The sequence below is a fragment of the Polyodon spathula genome, chromosome 14 (assembly GCF_017654505.1).
Source record: "Polyodon spathula isolate WHYD16114869_AA chromosome 14, ASM1765450v1, whole genome shotgun sequence".
Classification (NCBI taxonomy): Eukaryota; Metazoa; Chordata; class Actinopteri; order Acipenseriformes; family Polyodontidae; genus Polyodon; species Polyodon spathula.
In genome coordinates, this window is record NC_054547.1 from 15,675,308 (window position 1) to 15,690,307 (window position 15,000).

Consider the following 15,000-nt stretch of genomic DNA (forward strand, 5'->3'; position numbering starts at 1 on the left):
TATGGAAACTGTGCATACATGAACTACACAAGTAGCTTGTAGGTGCCTTTCATCAAGAACTTAACCATCTGGCTCAGATCCAATTGGCTCAAAAGTCATAACAAGCCTTCAGCTAGTTTTCAATACATTCAATTAAGGATTAATTATCATGGAAAAATGTACTTAAAACAAATCAGCATCTCTATTAGCTTTTGCTACAGAACCATATTATATAAATATTAAATAATGTTCTTTTAAAACTACGTAGTGGCGTTTTTGTGAACAAAAATAAACAATAACACAAATGTCAATGTTAACTCAAATTCTGCAGTTAACTCAAATACCACACAATGTAGCAGCTGCTTACAGAAAAAGCTGACACTAGTTTATTGAAATATATATATATATATATATATATATATATAATTTTGATCCCATTGTTCAGATCCTTTAGTTTTTTGTACAGATGTGGCTGTAAAGACAAACACAGTGACATGCAGGGTCAAAAACTGTAAACAAGTATGTCTGAGGTACTTTAAATTAATGACTTAACATTTTATATACAAATACAGGCAATAGTGCAAACCATTAAACGGTCAGTCTGTCAAACATGTTAAACTAGTTTTGGTCTACTTTGTGTAATGTGTATATTCACTTTGTTTTGCTTTCAATACAAAAAGACTGTGTTGCACAAATCTGCAACATACTTATTTACACATATTGTGTTATTAGAATATATAGTGCAGAATCAGTTACAACACGGTAAGGTTGTGGCTCCTATTTCTCCCAATTTGACTCAAACGTTGGGTGAACATTCCAGATATACAGTACGAAGCATGGCAGACAGCAAAAAAACAAATCTGTTAAAATGAAGCTTGGTGCAATGGACAGAGTAAGGAAAGGTGAAACTCAAGCAGCAGTTTCAAAAGGTATAAATGTTGCAGAATCTACATTGCATGGATGGCTCAAAGAAAGAAAAACAAAGAGGCTTTTCTTTGTAAGATTGACTCCAAAGAGGGTTGCTCTAGGAAAAAAATGTGCTGCGCTAAAGAGTGGGACAAGCTTCTGTATGAATGTGCTGCTGTGAAAGTGCAAGATTGTTTTGTTGTTTTTGGTGTGGCCCAGACTAACAGGGGCTGTGAATAATCGGCCCAACAAACCGTGGATTTGAGTACATGCAAAGTGTGTGTTCTCCTTCCTTCATTTTTCACCATATGCTACAATATTAATTTGGCTTGTGGGCATTGTAAATCATTTCATGAACAAAAATGCCAATATGTGTTATAGGTGAAAAACAAATAACGTGGTCACCTAATTATGGACCCTGACAACCACATTTGAACAGCGTAGCCCTGTGATAGATATCTATCGATGAGGTTCAAAGGGTTTGGATAACAAAATGAGGGGCTGAAAATAAACAAGAGGGTTGCCTGAGGAGACCACTACCAACCTATACAATCATTGGCTCCATGTGAATACACAGCATAAAGTTTATATATATATAGCCCAGGCATGAAGTAATGATGTGAAAAAAAACTTCAGAACATTTTAAATATAACCAAGTATAAAACACAGATAAAAAGTGCAAATTCAATACATAAAAAAGGGAAATCATTTAACTTTCAGCTGTTAATTGGTTGATGCGCTTAGGCTTTACTCCCCTCAGACTAACTACAATGGTCAATACAATCCACAATATTTTCTACTAGGCAAGATCTAGAAAGCAAGCAAGCCTTTGCTTTAAGACTGGGGGGGGGGGGGGAAATCAACAAGACACTAAGATTATAATTTGGATAAATAAGGAAAATAAAATTTGCCTCTAGTCTTGATCCTCAAGTAATCTGCACCTGTTCTAGGATTACAATAACTTTTTTTTTTTTTTTTCCAGATGTAAAAGGGGTCTATTCCTCAGGAATAGATTCTTCTTTTAAACAGTCCACCTTCAGTTTCGCATGCCAAGTATTTTGGGCTTCTTCATAGCTATCAACATTGGAGGCTTGATCTTTGGTTTGTCAACAAAAAGTTGGGCTTCACTTTCTGTGGTTGGGAAACGATTGTGGTAGATTTCTGGATATTCTTTCTGAAACTGTCAAGAACACAAGTACAGGTTAACAATTGGGAAAATGAACATATTATTTAACATGTTTACACCAGGATTATTCCAATCCATACTGTAAGCCACATCTAAAAGAACTCACTTTTCTCAACTTTGGATTCCTATATAATATTTATAGATTGAAGTAAAAATAAATAAATAAAATCATCAAGCAAGGGGGAGGGGGTTGGGTGGGTGAATAGTTAATCATGTTTACCATTTTACAATTATATTAACAAATTTGTTTCCCTTACCTGTTTAAGCTTCTTCTTTTTGTCCTTAAGAGAGAGATTTTTATCTTTGAGGAGGCTTTCCAGCAGATCAGCTATGGCAGCTTGGGAGGCAGATAGCTTCTGTTGCTCAAATTCCTGAATGCTTATCTGTCTACAGAAGGAGTACATTGGCAAGGTGGCGCTCACACCTGTCCCTGGATAAGTAATCTTAAAAAAAAATCAACACAAAAACACTTAACACAGAGCGGCACGTTTCTTTGAAATAAAATAGCTGATTCCAAGGCTCTGAAACAAGCATTACTATTTTGAAAATACTATTTTTTTTTTTTTTTGAAAATACTAAAATTTGTTCAGAACTAGTTGTGCAGTTTTTGCACTGGCACTACCTCGTAAAGAAAAAAAAAAGCTGAACAATTTTGAACCAGCCGACACTTGCAGATCGATTCAGTTTTTACTTCAGCTCAGAACTATTCATACATTTTTATTATTTAAATAAAAAAGGTAAATACACTTCATTAATTTATACATTGTAATTCAGATACAGCAGCCAGTCCTGGCACGGAGTAAGAAAATATTTTTATTCCCTACCTGAACTTTCTTGAGGTAGTTGATATGGTCCTGAACCGCATTCTGCAGGTAAACAGGTACTTGAAGAATCTCCTGGTGGTGGTCCATTAAAAAGGAAACCAGCCTTGTTGCCAAGAGCTCATCAAGGTCAACTTCCTCTTCACAGCGTAATACACAACGGGAAAATGTCTGCACCATCTGAAAAGTTAGCGGCACCTTGTGGTAAGATTTATTATTGCAAAAGATAATGAATTGCAAAATGAATACCTCTGAAGAGATGCTAACTTAATTTGTGGTGTTCCTTCTCTTATCTGACTGCTCAAAGAATAACCTTTCCAGGTCATATTGCATTTTACACAGATCTGCCATCAAATTGTGCAACTTGCAATCGGGTATAATGATACACGAGTGCAACAATATGCAAATGTGATACGATATGTACCGCTGTATGCATGTTGTGATATGATATGCATTATGATACATGTGATCGTCCTGTTAGGCTACTTGTATGAGGAATAGTAACATCAAATGAACATGTAATGATAGACTATTTTGTTAAGACAAAAAATAAAATGAGGACGAGTGTATTGATATGTATTCATACCAACCATATAAACACACTTACTTTTCATTCAAGAACCACTTCTTGGTCTTGAATCATGATACAAATGAAACATACCTCTATTACGATATCATGCAAAGTATCACAATTCATTGATACACAATGAAAGACATCACTATTTGCAATAGATCATTGAGGTTTGTGTGGCTCCTGATTCTAATGCCCTCACCAAAGTTCGTGTTCCAATAGCATCATGAAGCCGTGGCATGTCCACATTCTGGCTCATTCGAGATATCATCCGCATCAGCAGCTGGAGCTTACGCCGGTTGGCTGGAGGTAGTAAAAGGGTGCATAGTTGCAGTGCTTCAATTGCAACCCTTTCTAACTGAGGCTGCAAAAGACCTTGAAATAAAAATATTTTTACTCAAATTTGCCAAAAAGAAAAGACAAGCATATTTCAAATTGGATTTCACCTACACAAAATTATATATTCCAGTATCAAACCCTGCTGCTTCGTGAATTCTTCAGGATTTCACTGTGCCCTATGTCTTATTTCATATTTTAAAATAAGTATTCATGAAAATGAGGTTATTGTAAAAGATCAGTTATATTAAAGCATGCTTAATATTGTTTTGAAGTAACAGCCACAATGCATAAAAGCAAAAACACAGGACTTCAAATAAATAAAAAAGCAAAAACAGAATACATTGCATGCAACGTAAAGCATAAACCTTACTTTCATCAGCATTGACACTTCGTGCAAAAGAGGACAATGATGGTGCAGCGGTAGAAGAGTTTCTAGAAAGTTCCACGGTGCTTAGACATTGTCTGTTCATAGCTGCATATTTAGAGACGACACAGTCATCTTTCCTGGAGGCAGCTAAACTGGGTCTCCTCAGTTCAATGTTGGAAGAAAAATCCGGTTTCATGGTTATTTCTGCCACAGGAGCATTTATGCTAAAGCAACTACCGGTTCTCTCATTACGTTGGCCAATATCAAGATAACTGCCAATGCTGGCTGATCTGCTTATTAGTGGTCGAAATCCCTGAGAAAGCATGCAAGGAGTGATTGATTGACCACTGCATGGTAAATCATCTTTTTGGCATCTGTCACTAGTAGATGAAGAAATAGAGAACACAATGGAGTCAGCATCAGAAGAACTGTGAAGAACAGAATGAGAGCTAGGCTTCATGCTGGCCAAGTTGTCTCCAGACTGGAACAGGAGATACTGTGAATAGTCTCTGGAAGGACCTTCAACTGAAACATCCATGATGCCTTCAAGAGAATAGCACCTTTTCCTAAATCTAGCTGGCATGGGAAAGGCGGAGAGATTTTGACAGCTACCTCCCATTACGTCACTGGCTCTTCTGCTAGCTGCATTGTTCTGCTGTATTCTCCTTGCACAGCCCTTCTGCAGCATCCGCTCCCTTGTTCCTGTCTCATCAGAGAACACTTCATCGTGCTGTGGGGATTGATTGCCCTCTAAAGCATCTTTACAGACTAAACTCAGTAATAAACATTCAGTTGATTTGAAGGGGACAACATTGTTTAAGTTCTGTGTTTTTGATGGCGGAGGACAGCAGGGTTCATCCTCGTTTTTACGTTTTCCTTGTCTTGTTTTTGGGGCCACGACGTAGCCGCACAAAACTAGCAGAAAAGCAAATAAGATAAAATAAAAGTTTTGAAGACACACAGCAAGTTAACTGGAAAGTTTTGCAAACAGCTGGTACATACAATAAACAAAGCATGCACAAGTGCATGGTTAGTTTAAACAAACAAAAAAAACACAAGCTTAGTCATAAAACCACATGCAGAGGGAAAATGTCAGCTGATGGCCATCTTAAAGTAACACATTTACAGTATTTATTTCAAAACGTTTGCATTAAGTTGGAAAGCATCTTGGTTTATTATGAAATGTTACAACTAAAGTATTCTAGACTTTAGAAAGATAGCTATCACATAGTGGAGACTTTAAAGTAAAAGCACCCTTGTGATCTCAATAGAGCTCCCTAAACATGTCTTCTCTCCAAGTACACCTGGTAAACCAAAGTGTAACCATTAACCTGTCACCCTGGGGATGCAAGAAATACCACATTTGTTTTATGTGGCAATTCTTACAGATTTATTTATTACATTCGTTAGGCGGAGTGTTGATTGTACAGCTCTACTAAGGTTGCTGGGGTGCTATAAAAATTCACCAGGATGTTTCGACAGAAAATGATATATCAAGTAAATCTAACCAAGGAGGATAGATGAGTCGAGTACGGATATTTTATAACCATAATGAACAGGATGGCCTACAGAGATTTTGGAAATACACACACACATACCCAAGATATTCACAAACAGTTCATAGAATTCAAATGCCACCAGCGGTTGAGGAAGATTCAGAAAATAATCTGAAACCGTTTTGAAAACATCCCTTTCAAAGCCAGGATAAGATGACTGGTTTGTATCGTACTTTGGCCCTAAGAAAGATAAATCAGAAGAGCAACATTAACACTAAACACAACTTAATTGATAAGGTATTGTTAGAATAATAGGATATATGATACTATCAATATTTATAATGACACTTGGTGTACTTACAGTTTGCCAAACACTTCATAGCAGATAATACCCAGTGAGGGAGGTCCCCTAAAGAAAACACAACACAGGTTTGACTTTTATAACTTTTTCCTATTCAAAACTTCGGAGTGAAATTAATTTGCCTGGTAATGCCCAAAGTGAAGGATCTTATTGCTTTTATACTTCAATGTTATGGTACAATTAAAATGATACATTTGTACTTATTTTAACAATTTTTTAGAGCTGTGTTCAAAGGTTTGAAGGTTCATTCACTAGCCACAAATCTGAAGATAGTTCTAAACCTTTGAAGGTTCGTCAGGTAGCATTCACACACTGTATGTTTGTTTGTTTGTTTTTCCAGTTAACAGAAACCGTTTGACAATGTGTGAATGTGCATATTACTTAAACAAAAGTTGGAGTAAAATATGTACCAACTGCCTAGTGTTCAACAAAGTGCAAGAGAAGTGCTATGGAAGAATGTTTGAAACATACAAAATATACGCCAACGCTAACAATTTTAATTGAAAAAACTTTTGAGCACCATCTGCTCCCCACCCCCAGTTTGTGTTATCCAGAGGCAGAATTTTAATTTAATTTCTTCATTCGCCATCTCGACAGCAAAGTGTTATATAGTGTAAGCTGTACTGAAAGAAATGTCTTGAAAACCCTCGTCTTTTTTTTTTTTTTTTTTTTTAAATGCCCAGATGACCAAACAAAAAGTTGAATGCAAACAGTGCAAGCGACTGTTGATGTATCATCGAAGCACAACCAATCTCCGGGGTCACTTGACAAGCATAAGTTCATATTGTTATTATTTTTAGTAGTAGTAAAATGCGACTGATAACCTGCTTGGTACAGTGACTTAAATAAAGCTTTCTTTTGCCCAAGTCCAGTGCATTTCTTTTAATCGGCCTCAATAAAAGGTGCTGTGCAACGCAACCTTACTGTATGTATCGCAAGCAGCATAAACACGTGTACATAATCATTGATTTTTAATTTAATTATAAAAACATGCTTACTGTTCTACATAATGTATTTTTAAACTACATGTGAATGTTTTATTTCATTTGTATGTATTACCTGTAAAATAATAGGACTATCAATCAAATATAAAAGTAGCTATGGCGATGTCACCAGAAAATTATGCAAATTAGCACCATCAAAGGTTTGAACCTTCAGCAATGTGTTATGTACCTTCGAAGGTCAAAATATACTCATGGTTGCAATCCTAATTTATGTATCCTTCCACATACGCACTCTAAAATGAACACAGTCTACAAAATACAGTCCTCCATTATAAGAAGTTCTCTATAAAATCAGTGTACAAAACAGCATTTAAAACATTGAATTATGTTATTTTAATATATTCATTTTTGTTTTTTTAAACTGGAAACTCAGTTAGTTTAGTGTGCACTGTAACCCAAGATGGGCTTCCGGTTAAAAGAGCATTAATGTGCATTAAAGCGCTTTATTTAATGGTTTACAAAAAAGTTTGTTTCAGATATCTGTAAATTAGATTAAAACTGACTAATAAAATAATTTTTGTATTTAAATCTAAAACTACGTTCGAACACATTACTAGTAGTTTTTCAGTTTGTCAGGCTCGTGATTTACTGGGACATCCTCCTGTGGTGAAACTGTATACCACGAATGATAATTCAGTATCCTCTATATATATATATTCTGCAAGTATTTATTCAAATACAACTGTTCCTAAGCAGATGAGAAGCTTGATACAAGTAATTATCTGTAATTTATTTAGATTTTCCACACTTTGTACTTGTTATAAACACACACAACAATCCATGTATATTCACGAATTTCACTCACAAGGGACAGAACAACCCTTCTGGTACTCCATGAGCATTCAGAGTACCCTCTATTCAATCCAGAAACACTTTATTAAATGATACCTGCCCAAGCAGTAACTGACTACAGTTCAGCTTAATATTGGGGGAAACATTGCGAGGCAAGCATATTGTAAGAACCAGAAAAGAAAAAATGCAACTTCTATTTATTTCCAAAAACATGCTTTCAAAGTTCTACATACACAGATTTACATGTTTTCAACAATATTAAATAATAAAAGACAGCAAAAATGTCATCTTACCCAATTTGTCCTGTAACGTTACAACACCATGCTTGTTGACGTTAGTCATGTTGTAAACAATGTGATGAGGGTTAACTTGTGCCAAGTCCAGGACCTCTTCCAGTGAGGTCAGACCCAACGTTTTCTGTAAACTGAAGTAAAACACATACAGTAAACATTGACCAGTAGTTAACTCCTATTTAAAAAATAATAAAAAAAAAGTGTTTCAACATACTGTGTTAGTGTAATATTTCTCCAAACATCATCTATATCCTCCTGTGTTATTTCTCTTCTGTGCACTTGTGGTGCCTTTTCAGGGACTTCCATTGGCTCTGCTTTACTTACTGGCTCCGTATTTTCCTACAATGACAGTACAATGTTTATTGAAATGCACCTTCAACAATGAGAAAATACAACTTAGACAGAAGTGAACCCAAACATGCATCACCTGACCCACAACAATGGTTTTGTAGACTATTACCTGGAGTTCCTCATCCTCATATTTCTTTGAGCTTCTTCTGTTCAGGTGAGGGAATTTAAAAAAGCCATCTTTATCCTTTATTAAACCATTTGCACTGCTCTTTCTTGCAAACAGGGGGTGATTTTGAACCACCTTGAAGGGCGATGTTGAAGGAAACCTAATGACCAAGCAGAAAGTATGGCATATCAAGGGAAAAAATTTAAAATGCAAATTTTATTCTTTTGATCAAATACCATTATAAAAATGGTAAATTATAAAATAAATATGGTTATTCAGCATAAATAAAATGTTTGAAAATATTCTATATACTTTATTTTAATTTAAATTACTTTTCCACTGCGCATGACTGACCTTGGTAGTATCAGAAAATCCAGATTAAATCTCATGGTGGAAAAATGTATTATTTGAAATTAACTCTTGTTATTCTTGGATTAAAACTGAAATGCATTACCAAGGACAAATGGGTGCAGAGTCACAATATTAATCATTGCATACAGTAATATTAAACTTGAAACAAATGTATCCATTCTGGAAGTAAATTCCCATGTGCACAACCATTTGGTTAACTGAATGACACCTAGTAAAAGTGCCATTAAAACTTTGTATCCAGCTGTAACTTTTAAAAATCATTCTTTCTTATGCATTTTGCACTTAAAGTAGTTGTAAGACATTTCTTAGAATACCCATCTGAGGGGAAAAAAACAAAACTTGAGACATCTAAAAGGGATTGTTTGTGGTCTCTGTTAAAGTAACTGAAAAACAGTTCTTTTTTTGGACAACTCCTGTAATGGAAATTTACCCTAAGATAACCGTGTACAAACTATAGAAATACTAAATCTAGTTTATAAACCAGTAGTCAATTACTGGAAAACTATCTGATCCCAATAAAACATGCCAAAAAAGTTGATGACCATGATGTACATTAGAAAACGATTGAGGGTGAACAGCCAATCAGCTTCCAGATCTAGCGGGCTTCTATTTTGCATAGATGCCCGCTGGAACGTTCATAGCTACTGGAGAGCAAATCAACAGGTAAGACACGATTGGACCACAATTCTACCATCAGCTGGATCCAAACAACACCCTCACTCAAAACCAGCCAGTTAAACTGCCAAACCTGTTTCAGTTCTTTCCGCACAAGCCAATCCACTCCCTTCCAGCTTGAATGACGCCCCGCCTCCAACAAGAAGTTTCGAGTCCGACTCTACACTACACAGACTATTCAACAATCCTACAGTTAATTTATCTGGCAATGTCATAATAATAATAAAAACGGTTTTCTCTACAAGTATGTTGTTTTTCTAGTCTAACTATCTTAGGGACTATTTTCTTCAGTGGAAGGTTACCCGGCAAAATATCAGAAGCCCTCTCGATGCCCTCTTGCCTTTCGTTTGCGCCCTCGCCTACGGCTCAGGAAGCATAACTCCAGCCGTGGTCATCTACCACATGGTAGAGACTGCATCGACCGGCTCTATCGCTTAATAAACATCATGTACAGATTAGTACATCACATAGGCAAATGAGGAGTTAGTGAATACCATGGAAAAGTATAAAATGATTTATTTATAGTATGTGGAATAGCTTATTGTGTTCAAGATATGCGTGTGATACAATAACTTATGGTAATGTTAGTTACAAATTTCACTACAATTGGATAACTGCACCAGATATATGGATTAATGTAAAGTGGGATATACAACCACCTTCACTACATCCTCCAACCAGTGGTTTCATCCCCTGTAGGGGGTAAGAATGCCTGGAATGGCTCAAACAGCTATTCATGAGAGTCTTATTTCAATTCTGGTTTTGGTAACATTATTCTTATTTAATGACATGTGTCCATGGTTCTAACTTTTCTGCAGTGATGAAAGTCTTTGAGAAATGATAATATAATAGAATAGAATAGAATAATATGTAGGCACCGATAGAGCTGGCTATTATCCTCCAAGGTTTCTGAGCCCCATCTCCCCTTCACATCTTCAATCACATGGTTCTTCAGAAACTTTCTCAGCAGCTGAACCGTTTGTTGTCTGGTAACTTCTGGACCAAAGTTACTGTTGTTTTTCAGAAGTTCATGTAACCAGTCCACAGCAGACACTGCAGTAAAACAGCAGCCATAAACTCGGAAGTGCTGTCTGTGTTTTTTTAATGGCATACCAGCCCTGAACAGTTTTGTAACTTCATTCCACTGCAAAATAATAATAAAAAAGCTTTAGCATTTGAGAGAACAGTAGAAACACATTAATACAAAGGTTTAAAATGTGGCCATTAATTAAATTGTGCATTTAATTTCTCCCTTTGTCTAGTACTTCTTAACACATTTCTATGTAGATTTAGGAAATATCTTTGAATGTGCAATTAACTGAATCTACAGGATTAAGGCCCTGCCCACACTATGCCTTTAAATCATATTAGTTGCCTTTAAACCAGCTTAAGCGTTAAATATGGTTTGCATCCACACTAGGCAGCGGTTAGAACAGACCACCTTATGAGGTCTGGTTTTAATTAGCTCTCATCAGGTACTGAATGCACTTTGTCAGAAGTGTGGAGGCTGTAATACTGTACTACATTTTTTGTGTATCCTCCAATATCCCCAAATGCTTTGTGGTATGTTTGGCGAAATACTGGCGACAGAAGGACTTGCTATCAGCGTATACTCCGCAATGGGTATTCATTTTTATGCTTTATAAACAACAATAACACTGTCATCACATCTCTGTTAAACTAGTGGGGAAAATAACAAAAGCACAGCGTTAAACTAAGCGCCTGCAAATACGAAATGGGAGTTAAAAGTAGGATCGAGATGAACAATTCACTTAATTTGTCAGCTCTCTTTGAAATAAAATTTTGTAATTAACAGCTTTTAATTACGAAAAAAATAATCAGCTCATTGTGTTTAAAGGAATGTTACTAGATTAAAAATAAAACCCGAAAACTTCACGCCCTGCTTGTGTGTGTTCGGATTTACTTTTTCCAAAATCCTTTCTTTTTAAAATGTCTTTAGCAATATGCACCTCTATCAATATGATGCATACATAATTTTAAAATAAAATACAGTGAACGGTGGGATACAATCGTATTGATTTCCACGGTTCACTGCGCTAATGCTAGGAACTGTAACCTAACTATTATACGCATTAAACCCAACTAAACATGAAACGGTAGTTTTTAGTGTGGACGCTTTGATCTGGATTAATAAGAACGGTTTCGAGTACGGTTCTCGAGATCGGTTACGTAGTGCAGACACACAAAGACCTGCCAAACATGCGGCATAGATATTTTTCCACAACAGAAATGAGCTTGTGTAACTTATTATCGTAGGAAAGATAAATGTTGTTCGTTGTTCAGCATCGATACAGTATATATTTGTTCATGTTTCCAATTGTATCCTAATTGCTTTCAGAAACTCCAGAGAATATAAATACAGCAACTACACTATCCCCTCCCCGGTATTTACCCGTGAATGCTTAAATTACATAGTGTTGTGCTAGTGTAGTTTAGGTAATGCTTTCAAACAAAATATCAAAACAAAGGCATGATTAAAGAATATACAGATCAATTAACCCCACAGCAGCATTATACATTGGTTAAAATGTATTCCTTCGTGCTTCCACTAACTTCTGTTTGACTAAACTTAATCTACATGCGCGTTATACCACAAATTAGAAGGCTGCGTTTTTCCTCAAATTAAATTAATAGTGAACTCACCCAATCAAAAGCAACTCTGTGGAACGGATATTCTAAATATACCACCCAACGTTTATTTATAAATTCCACTTATCTCTCTTTTTTTTTTTTTTTTTTAACACAGGAAGGAGTCAAATGACTCCCTTAGCTTGTCGTAGATAAGATTGAATTCAAACGAGCCGAGGGGGAAATATATGTCCCAAAGCAATGCCGGCACCGTGACTTAAAAATAAATAAACAACACAATAATAAAACACAAAAGGGCTGATAGAAAACATAGTAACTAATACAGAAAAAAAACAACAACAAAACATTCTTACCAATTTCGTAGCCCTGTATGGACCTGGAGTGACGATGCGAGATTCCGGAAAACTCATTCTTATATAGTTCTATAAACAAACGCTTATCTTTTTTATATCCTTTTTTTTTCCCTTTAAAACATGTTTCCCTGCAACTGTGTTAACTGTCTCCACGAGACACAGTGCAAGGTTTGAAATAATGAGCAGGCAATTCCTGCAACGCCGATTGGAGAATGCGTCGGTCACGTGATCGAGAACAAACAGAACGTGTCACTTCAAAATGTTACTGCACTGGCACTGCAGGCAGCAGGTTTTACATTTTGATTCAGGTTACAAGGCTGGCCCCAGTAGTGAAGTCGAGCCGGAACAGAGTTCTGGTACATTTTTCAGTAGGAAGAATCTTGATTTAAGAGTTAACTTAAGAATCAATTTAAGGCTCATTTTGATGCATGCGCACCGATGAAGTGATCTCTTTTCCGTGTGGAAATCAAAATAGTCGTTCTGTACCATGGCAGCACCAGTAGGAAGCAAATTCCCTGCATGCCGCTACTTATGGTACACGAATCGAAGTAATGGTATTCTCAACACTTCTACAGTTTCGGCTGTGTGTACAGGAATAACACATACTATACACCAAAACTGTACATATAAGGCAGTATTTCTATCTCTGGTTTCTGGTGGCACTGATAAATCACTTGAGCTCGTGCTCTCGTGTTTTAGACTCTCCAGTAATGCTGTTGAAGCTGACACCCTGGGATCCTTCAAGAAGCTGCTTGATGAGTTTCTGGGATCCATAAGTTACTAACAACCAAACAAGCAAGATGGACCAAATGGCCTCCTCTTATTTGTAAACTTTCTTATGTTCTTATGTTTTTCTTAAATAAAACTTAAGCATAAACTATGGACACCATATAAAATGTGTAAAAATGTAATTAATATTTCCCTATGTCATCTTTTTATAGCTGATGAGATATAATTTAAAATCAAGTACAACCATCAGTATTTTTCTAATGCATGATGTAGGATTTTTAAAGATAGTCACTTGAAATAGGCATCAGCCTTGTGTAAATTGTGCTTTAGAGACTACTTCAATGTAATTTTCTTGACAAAAACTCCAGGCTTGTTTGGTAATGGCTCACTTTTGTAATAGCATAAAGAGCACCCCCTGGTGGTAAATTATTGCTGTCCAAAATGGTAAAGAAACTTGATGCTACCTCTCTTCATTTGATATGGCTGTACTGTACTGCATTGCTGCCATTGAAGATCGGCTGTGGAAGGGCAGACCTGTTCATGTACATTATCAAGAGTCTGTCTTGGTTTGCACTGTTAATATGAAGAGCATTTTGTGAATTACACTGAGATGACGTGACAGCAATTCAAATATCTTCTTTTCCTAGCATTTATAACGGTAGACCTCCCAAATCAGATTTAGAATATTATTTGGTTGAGAGCACACCGCTCATTGCAGGCAGACAGCTAATGGAGCTACTGGCCGATCCACAAGGCAATGTTGGTCAAAGACACCTTTGATTTAAGGTGAGGTGTTGTCATCTGCTGCTGGAGTACAGTGCGAACAAAACCTTGAACAAGGGGACTGGGGAGAAAACCGAGTTAAAAATTGGCAACACCTAAATTTATATTTAAAAAAAGTGGTCAAAATGTAAATAAAAAAAATATATATTTAGAACAATACACACACTTACGTAAACAGTTGTAGGAACATGTAACACAATAAAACAAAAAGGTCCTTATGTACCCTTTAATGAATATTAAAATACAGTCTGGGCTGCCCCAATCTTAAGAAATGTGCCCTCTCTATGTTAGGGAGACTATGGACATATATCAAACACTTCTCTACCAATCATTGCACTTACTGTAGCTAGTTTTAGAATTGCTTTGTACTTGATAGTAATGTCTTATTTTCTTGAAAAACACAACTCATTAGATCAGACTGTCAACCACATAAATATTGCTTTAACACTAATATCAGTACAAATAAGGATCTTTCTTAAAGGAGTAAAAGGATATCTACTGGCAACTGATCCAAATTAAAAAGATGAAATTCTGCAGTGAATTGGTAGCTTGTCCTCTAGAAACTGTCCCTTTGTTTGTCTTCCTTCGAAATCAGTCAGGCTTTTTTGTGTCTAAATGTAGCTGTATAGCTGTGTATTCAGCCTAGGTAGATGAGAATGCAAACACGTTTATCACACATTTCCTCCATTACAAGTGGCCATTACAGTAATAAAAACGGTAGGAATTGATTTGTTTGAAGTGCTCGGCGTAATCTATACCCTTCTAAAAAATGTTTAGTTTTTGTTTTATGTTTTCAGTACTATCCCAACTTGTTTTATCCTTAAATATGCTCTTAGACATTTTTTTAATGATGTTCAAATGATAACCTTCACTGTTACTATATATGCTCACGTCACCATCAGCACT

At 36.1% G+C, this 15,000-nt stretch overlaps 1 protein-coding gene across 2 annotated transcripts; it reads right to left on the minus strand.

Moving 5' to 3' along the window:
- Positions 1-418: 418 nt before the first annotated feature.
- depdc1a (DEP domain containing 1a) lies at positions 419-12,729 on the minus strand. 2 transcript variants are annotated; one of them, XM_041269836.1, is made up of 12 exons: positions 12,583-12,729; positions 10,498-10,763; positions 8,576-8,732; positions 8,330-8,454; positions 8,116-8,246; positions 6,027-6,074; positions 5,768-5,905; positions 4,173-5,084; positions 3,666-3,838; positions 2,896-3,072; positions 2,329-2,514; positions 419-2,065 (listed from the first exon to the last, which is right to left on the minus strand). In XM_041269836.1, the coding sequence occupies exons 1-12, from the start codon at positions 12,637-12,639 to the stop codon at positions 1,922-1,924; spliced, it is 2,514 nt and encodes an 837-aa protein (XP_041125770.1). In that variant the 5' UTR covers positions 12,640-12,729; the 3' UTR covers positions 419-1,921. The 2 variants fall into 2 exon arrangements, with proteins under 2 accessions (XP_041125770.1, XP_041125771.1); XM_041269837.1 differs by lacking the exon at positions 4,173-5,084.
- Between the last annotated feature and the right edge of the window lie 2,271 nt (positions 12,730-15,000).

Excerpts from the sequence above, each read along its gene's own strand:
- depdc1a (XM_041269836.1), bottom strand. The coding sequence starts at position 12,639 with ATGAGTTTTCCGGAATCTCGCATCGTCACTCCAGGTCCATACAGGGCT. Across the intron at positions 10,764-12,582 it reads CATACAGGGCTACGAAATTG|TGGAATGAAGTTACAAAACT; the intron begins GTAAGAATGTTT and ends ATTATTTTGCAG. Across the intron at positions 5,906-6,026 it reads TATGAAGTGTTTGGCAAACT|GGCCAAAGTACGATACAAAC; the intron begins GTAAGTACACCA and ends TATCTTTCTTAG.